Below are 8,746 nucleotides of genomic sequence, written 5' to 3'. Positions count from 1 at the left end.
GTCAAAGCAGCAGAGATAATGACAGGCAAAGTGTTATTCTCACCTAGGTATACGTACTTTAGGTGCGGAGGAAAGGGTTTGAGCTAAAGCGTCGGTGATTCCTCGATGCTTGACTTTGGAGGGGTCAAATCTCTTCGCTCTCCTAAAGCCTCCAGTCTCATCCTCATTGGATTTCTTCATGGATGGTTGGCATTAAAGTATGCCACTATTTCAGCTTTTTCTTCGTCCAAGTCATCCTCCTTCAATTCAGTTGTGAGGGTGGCTTCCAATGGGTCTTTCATGGCATCCTGCATAAAATTACACACAAGTGAATCCACAGCATCAATTCTAAAACAGTCATCAGTGTGTGCTTAAGAGCATTAAAGACATCAAAAGTAATTTCTTCCTCGCCCACTCTCAATCTCAACTTCCCTTCTTGAACATCAATCGGGGCCTTGCCAGTCGCAAGGAATGGTCTCCCTAAAATCAAGGGCATCTCCATGTCTTTCTCCATGTCAAGTACTACAAAATCTGCAGGAAATTTAAATTTGTCCACTTTACGAGGACGTCCTCTATGACTCCTCGCGGGTATTTGATAGATCTGTCTGCAGTTGCAAGGACATCTTGGTTGGCTTAGGCTCTCCTAATCCGAGTTTCCTGAATACAGATAAAGGCATTAGATTAATACTCGCACCAATATCACACAAAGCTTTATGAAAAACATCACCAATCATGCAAGGAATAGAAAAACTCCCTGGGTCTTTATGTTTCGGTGGGATTTTGTTTTGCACCAAAGCAGAGCAATTTTCAGTTAGATTTACCGTCATGTGATCTTTCAATTTTCTCTTGTTTGCTAAGATGTCCTTCAAAAATTTAGCATAACTAGGCATTTGCATCAAAGTATCAGCAAAAGGAATATTGATATGCAATTTTTTAAATATCTCAAGAAACTTACCGAATTGCGCATCAATTTTTGCTTTTTTCAATGCTGCAGGGAAATGATGAGGTACAACAATCTTTGATTGTGCAGTGGGTGCTGGTGTAGAGTTAGAAGACTTACCTTTGGATGTCTCAAGCTGTTCATCTAGTATTTGACTTTTTTCCTTCCATCTAGACTCTAAAATTTTCTCACTCTTCAACTCGATGGCCTTCACTTTCTCTTTTGGATTGGTCTCTGTGTTACTTGGCAAGGTGCCCGGCTCTCTACTTGCTATAATCTTAGCTAACTGTCCAATTTGACTCTCTAGCCCCTTTATCGATGCATATTGGTTTTGGAGTCTAGTCTTGGTGGCTGAGATGAACTTAGACATCATCTGCTCCAAATTGGACTTTTCTTCTCTAGGAGGGTCAAATCTGTACATCGGTTGTTTCCCATAAGGTTGTCCTCCCTGTGGTCGATTTTGACTGTTTTGACCACCCCATGAGAAGTTGGGATGTTGCCTCCATCTAGGATTATATGTGTTCGAGTACGGATCTTTCCTTGGACGGTTTTGGACTCCCACTTGATTCACTGGTGCCTCTTCTTGCACATAGAAGGGATTGCCCTCTTGACAGTCCTTCACAAAGTGTTCACCTCCACACTTATCACAGAATATCTCTTGAAGACGCATAGCCGTGCCACCCATATTCAAGCCATCCAATTTCCTGTTCACGACATCAAGTTGCGCGGTAATAGCAGAAAGGTCAGTTACCTGGTGTACTCCTGCACTTATCTTGTAACGACCCGAAAATCAGACTACGTATAAGCCATGCATAATTATTAATATTTAAATTTAGAAATGATTTATATATATATATATGAAGGGTCTAATTTNGGCATCTTCGTAATAGATCTTTGAAACGCTCCCATGCCTCATATAAACACTCTTGCTCGAATTGAGCAAATGTGGTGATATCTGCCCGCAACTTCATGGTCTTAGATGGAGGAAAGTATTTAATGAGAAATGCCTTCGCCATGTCCTCCCATGTGGTGATCGAAACTATAGGTAAACAATTTAACCATGCTTTAGCTTTGTCACGTAAGGACAAAGGAAATAAACGCAACCTAACAACATCATCAGAAACTCCATTAAATTTAAAAATATCTCAAATTTCAAGAAAATCTACGATGTGCGTGTTTGGGTCATCTACTGCATATCCTCAAAACTGGATTGTATTCTGAATCATCAGAATTATAGCTGGCTTGATTTCGAAGTGGTTTGCCTTTACAATAAGCCTCACAATGCTGGGGCTTGCTCCATCCAAAGAAGGCTGAGCATACTCTAGCATCGGTATGCGGCGTGGTATCTCAACATGTCTATCTTCATGGTGTTCCTCCTCATGCTCGTGCTCGTGCCTCTCCATCAGTTCCTTCAGTCTCTACTGTTGTCTTTTTCTGTGGAAAGTTCTTTCAATTTCAGGGTCAAACTGCTCAAGCTCCACATTAAGTGACTTTGGCATGCACTGGGAAAGATATCTGGAATAAAATATGGAGTTTTAGCTCAAGAAAAATAAAACAATGCTAAAGAAAATAACTAAAAATAAAATAGTGAATTAACAGTCCCCGACAACGGCGCCATAAACTTGATCGAGCTAAACTTGCATTGTAAAACTCTTGGTCAAAATTAAAAATATTCAAGCTCGAAATAAACGCAACTGCACAATGTCAAGTTCTACTATAATGTACTAGAGTACGAGTATCGTTTCACTGGAGACTTTATTTGAAAATTATTATTTTCAGTTATTAAATCTTTAGCAACGAAATTTGAATGATTGTTTATTACTAATATGCTCAAATAAAAATTGCAAATAAAAAGGTTCAGGAATTAAATAATGAGATATAATATCTAGAATGGTTAATTAAAATTCAATGAGAAATGAATTTGTTGGAAATTTCAGTTCACTGACCCCCTCGTTAATTAATTAATTCGTTCGATAGTGATTTACGCTTCCGAAAGGATTTTTTATTCAATTGAACACGCCCTCTCGAGCTATGTAAAACTAATTCTACTCAGTAAAGTAATTAAATGTCTTTAATTATTTATCAAGAGTGAATCGCATATCGATCTATGAAATCCCCTAGTTTTCTCCCCACCGTACTATGACTATCGGCGATTATCCAATTTTATATGTCTATGTAAATTGTTACAGTTAGCTACGCTCTAACAACACGACAAAACAAAAGCATATTCAAGAATAAATCAACAATCAACACGTGCATGAATTGAATAAAAGTTCGGGGTAGGATCCCCTTAAATCCCAACAAATATTTAAATTAGCTACTCAAATTCATAGTGAAAATAAACAACACAGTGTTTAAACGATAAATTCTAAATAAGAAATACTAGACGAGAAGAGATCTGCAAAGAACGGTGCCCGGAAATCTTCGAATCTTCAACTCCAAGCAATTTCTCCAAGCTTTGCTCTTCTCCTCTCCTTTCTAGGCTGCTCAATAATGTCTGAATACCCTTCAAAATTGTCCAATCTCCCCTTCCATATCTTCCATATCCAAAAATAAGGAAAGAAATTGGCCAAGAATTTTTCCAAAAATTCAACTGCGCCCGGGCGGATATAAGTTTCCGCCCGGGCGGAGGTCTCTCACTCTTCCGTTTATTCACGAATTTCCTGCATTTGCACAACGAGACACACGAGCGATAAGAAAACATAATATATGCCAAAATATCACAAAAATGCATACAATCTAAAAGATATGTGTAACACAATGAGCTATCACATAATATGAAAAACACGTAAAATCCACCTATATCACTCGCCAGCGTCCTAAGATAGAGGGTGATGACAATGAATGCCTATGGGGAGTATGAATCTCAAAGTTATGGGGAGTACGAGGGTGATGATGAGATGTCCGAGTTGGAAGATCCTAATGAGAGATATGAGGCTGATTTAGGTGAAGCGCTAGTGACTAGGAGTATCATGAGTGTCTAAATCAAGGAGGAGGAAATTAACCAAAGAGAGAACTTGTTTCATGCTAGGTGTTTTGTGAATGAAAAAGTTTGCAATCTTATCACAGATGGAAGAAATTGTACTAATGTTCCATGATTGAATGACTGTGCGGAGGTGAAGGTCAACAAGAAAATTTTAGTTTCTTTTTCAATTGAGAAGTACGTAGATTAAGTGTTGTGCGATGTGGTACCAATGCATGCTTGCCATATTTTGTTATGGAGACCGTGGCAATATGATAGGAGGGTGGCGAATGATGGATTCAAGAATAGGTACTCTATTGTTCTAAAGAAGATACCTATTGTATTACTTCCTTTGTCCCCAAAGAAAATATTGGAGGACCAATTAAAGAAAAGAGAAAGAGAGGAGACCAAAAAAAAGCGAATAAAAAAGTGAGATGACTTAAGAGAAAAACAAAGAGATGGTCGAAAAAAGAGTGAACAAAAAAGTGAGATGACCATAAGAAATGAAAAAAGAAAAATAACTATAGAGAAGAGGTCAAAAGAAACATATATGACCCAAAAGAGTGAGTTGAAACAACTTTTGCACACCCATGAACCACCTGTGTTAAAAACATTGAAATAAGAAATTGAAAAAGTATACAACATAATCCATAAAAAGTAAAGTGCTTAAACCAAATATGAAGAAATTAAACAAATACTATAAAGTCAATTCTCATTAAATTTCATTCAGTCTTGATCTTCTACAATAATTCCTTCCACTGTTTCTTTATCAAAAATTTCAACATTGGATCATTCTCGGGATGATGTTTTAATATTCGCACATATATCATCGTCTGAATCTAAAATACACGAAGTAAATTTCTCCCTTTTTATTTTCTATATATATATATATTTTTCTAAGGGTAAATTATCAGTAAATTCCTAAACCAAAATTTAACTTTTTCATTCCGTAAATTATCTGTAAATTTTATTCATGTAGCCTATATCTATTAAAGAAAAGGGAGGAGAGCATAACATCTTTGAAAAAAAGCCAGAGTGAGTGATGGAGGCGAAGCGCACGAGAAAAATAAAGAAGAAATAAGATAAGAGAGTGATGGAGGCGCAAGAGACTTATTCAAATTTTTATATAAAACTTAAAGCTTGAAAATATAAAATTCTACCGCCCGCCCCGTTTAGGCCTGCCCCGTCTTAGCCCGCAACCCAAACGGGCTCAGCCCATTTGGCCCGCCTCCAAACGGGATGCTATTTTATCAACCCAACACGCTCAATTTTTATAGCGGGGCGGGGCGGGCCGACGTTCCTGACTCAATTTGACAAGTCTAATTATTTATAAGGAAGTTTTCTTAAACACAAGTGATATAGCTGGAACAGTTTCTAGCATTGTTGTTTCACTTTTGGAGGAATTTGTTAATGTATTTCCGGAAGAACTACCACAAGGAATATTACCTTTGAGAGGGATAGAACAATAAAGATAGATAGTTTGTGCGTGAGTCCATATTTCCTTGTGTTGTACCTGCTTTGTTAGTTCCTAAGATTTAATTATGGGGTAGATTGCACTTTAAATACTTATTAACACACTAACAAAAGTTTAGGCACATTAACAAAGTTAATTAGACCCAATAAGCCCATTAGTGTTTAATAAAATTATTTTGTTTAATAAAGTTCGTGAAATTATTAGTCAGGTTGTCAAAACGTTCTTATTTTTGTTGAAAATCCAACACCGATAAAAATTACGTCCCGGCGTATAAAATCACCTCAAAACTCCTTATTTTCAAAAATAAGAAAAAGCATCATCCTTAATTTTAAATAATTAAAAACAATTAACTAATAAAACATTTTCTATTTTTCAGCCCTCGGTTTCCGTTCTTCGATCACAACTCGAATAACCTTTGAAAATACATTTTAATGCAACCATGTAGAAAAATATATTTTAAACATGTCAACATGCATAACATAATGAATTTATGCAATTAAAGCAATTAATTGAAATAAACAAGGAATTTAATAACTTGCATGCATGTGATTTACGTGGACCTTCAAATTTTGGGAGCGTTACATAAATGAGTGTGTAGCTCCGGAATCTAGCAATGCGTTGGTAACTGCACCTAAAATGAATATCCCTCCTCCAACAAATATATTATCAAATCCAATCGTGTTGAAACTTAAAAAAATTATATAATTAATTACCCAAAATTTTTCGAAAATTAACACTTGACCGTAATAATTTTCAGAAATTGCATTTTCCAACCCCTAAAAATTTCGAATTCCTATCAAATTAGGAATTTAGCCCCTTAATTCTCGATTTTACACTTTGGCCCATTGAATTTCGAATTTATGCACTAATTGTAGACATGTCAAACGGGCTAGCGGGGCGGGCCTCAACCCGCCATTAGGCGGGTCGGGGCGGGCCGACCCGCTTATTTTTAAAAAAAAATGCTAAACAATATCGCATTAAACATAGAAGAAAAATATATTTCAGTCAAATAGTTTCATAAAATACTTAAAAACATTGAAAACTTTATTCGTGGGTCAAGAATAGCCCCAAATGCAAGCACCATGTTATATTGATTCCAATACTTATCAAACTTCTCTTTCATCCTTTTAAACATATCACTTATCACCTCATCTTCATTTGACAAGTTCTCATTTAACAAAACCTCAACTTCAAATTTTCATGAAGTACAAATTTGATGTATGATAAGAAGAACCGGAGATCAAATTGGTAGTAAAATAAAAGGGCTCAAGAAATTCACATATTTTTTCTTTTTTTTTCCACTCTTCAATTGAAGGACAATATTTATAATTATTATCATTCAATTGAAGAGAAGAAAATGCTTTTTTATTTTTGATGGCATATTTTCCAACATCATGATATGTCGAATTCCAACGAGTAGGAGACTTATTCCAATTTTTATATAAAATTATACCCTAATTTGACGGGCCAGCCAGCCCCGTTTAGGCCCGCCCCATCTTGACCCGCAACCCAAACGAGCTCAGTCCATTTGGCCCGCCTCCAAACGGGCTGCCATTGTATCAACTCAACCCACTTATTTTTTATAGCGGGGCGGGTCGGCCCGCGCGGGCCTGACCCAATTTGACAAGTCTAACTAATTGTCCCAAATTTTCGAAATTTCTCACTTTCAAGCATCAAAATTCTTAATTTGGCCCAATTCATTCCCTTGTATTATTAAAGTTTATATTTTATGCTCAATTTCTATAATTTTCAATATCTTCTCTTAAATCCAACTAAGGTAGAGCATGCAACCTATTTCCTCTAAGTTCTTTATTATCCTAATCAACTCTCATAACCAATTTAACGTTTCATGCAACAAAATCAATATAAAAACGTTAGAGTCGTGTTTGGCTTTTCCTCAGCTTCTTCAGCCTGCATGACATAAGCTCTGCCAACAATTGGTCCTTTCTTCTTTGGGCAATCAACAGTTTTATGTTCTTCTTCTTTACATATAAAGCATTTGTATATTCCTCACATGCACTTGCCAAGGAGTGGTAAAAATATAATTAATTTTTATTATTCAAATAAGATAAAAGGACATTTAAGTTAAACAACTAACAAATGTAAATAATTGGTCTATTTTTTTTTTTTTGTCAAAACAGAGACGATGGATGAAATTGAAGTAACTTGAAAGGTTATAGATTATTTTGAAATTGGATTCAAATGTGAGGGATGTATCTGAATTTTATCCCCTTTTATTCCGAATTGATTTGTCAATTTAATTTTTATACACGGTCTTTTCTAAAAAAAATGTTTATCATCCATAAATCACGTTATAAAACTATTGGTTGTTGTGAAAAAGTAAAAATTTACGGTAAAAAGTAAAAATCTCAAACTCTCAAAATTATCACACTACACCCTTCATAATATTTTTCTCTCAACTCAATTGTGATTTTCTTCACAAATGAGATATCTATTTATAGCAAATCTTTACAAATAATCCAAAAATAAATTACATCATTACCTTCATCATCGCACACAAATTTCAATATTCAACACCTAATTTTACCAAATTTTCAACATTCAAATATTCAACATTCAATATTCAATATTAAAATATTAAATTTCAACACTCCTCTTTGTGATGATGATCATAATGATTGTCTTCATTACGTGTTTTTATACTGCCTCGTTAAAAACCTTACTAAGAAAAACCCATTGGGATAAAAACCATAGTAAGGGAAAAAGAGTGCAGTCACGTAAACTCCCCCTCATGTTGACACGAACAATTCTTCACAAATTTCGTAGATTGCGCATCCCAATATTATATATATGCTTTCTGAATATTGTCGTAGGAAGTGCCTTTGTGAAGAGATCTGATGAGTTTTCACTTGATTGAATGTGACGAACATCAATACATTTATTCTTCTCAAGCTCCTTGGTGAATGCGAAGAACTTAGGAGGAATATGTTTAGTTCTGTCGCTTTTTATGTATCCTTCTTTCATTTGAGCAACACATGCAGCATTATCTTCATATAGTATCACAGGCTTCTCGTCGAATGATAATCCGCATGAGATTTGGATATGTTGAGTCATTGATTTTAACCACACACATTCACGGCTTGCTTCATGTAGTGCAATAATCTCGGCATGATTTGATGAAGTTGTTACAAGTGTTTGTTTCTGTGAACGCCAAGAAATTGCAGTGCCTCCACGAGTAAATACATATCCAGTTTGAGAACGTGCTTTGTGTGGATCAGATAAGTATCCAGCATCGGCATAACCAATTATACTTGGATTAGCATCTTTTGAATACAAAAGTCCCAAGTCTGTCGTTCCTCGTAGATAACGGAATATATGTTTAATTCCGTTCCAATGTCTCTTTGTTGGATATGTGCTAAATCTTGCCAAT

At 35.7% G+C, this 8,746-nt stretch overlaps 1 protein-coding gene across 1 annotated transcript; it reads right to left on the bottom strand.

The window, feature by feature from the left end:
- Positions 1 to 551: 551 nt before the first annotated feature.
- LOC140963977 (uncharacterized) lies at positions 552 to 1,604 on the bottom strand. The gene has a single exon (XM_073423457.1). It carries the CDS (start codon positions 1,602 to 1,604, stop codon positions 552 to 554), a length of 1,053 nt encoding a protein of 350 aa, XP_073279558.1.
- Positions 1,605 to 8,746: the final 7,142 nt, after the last annotated feature.

This window comes from Primulina huaijiensis, chromosome 18 (assembly GCF_012295235.1).
Source record: "Primulina huaijiensis isolate GDHJ02 chromosome 18, ASM1229523v2, whole genome shotgun sequence".
In the NCBI taxonomy this organism is placed as follows: domain Eukaryota; kingdom Viridiplantae; phylum Streptophyta; class Magnoliopsida; order Lamiales; family Gesneriaceae; genus Primulina; species Primulina huaijiensis.
This window is presented reverse-complemented; position numbering and strand designations above follow the sequence as displayed.

Bases quoted from the DNA above. Each gene is read 5' to 3' on its own strand.
- LOC140963977 (XM_073423457.1), bottom strand. From the start codon at position 1,604: ATGGGTGGCACGGCTATGCGTCTTCAAGAGATATTCTGTGATAAGTGT.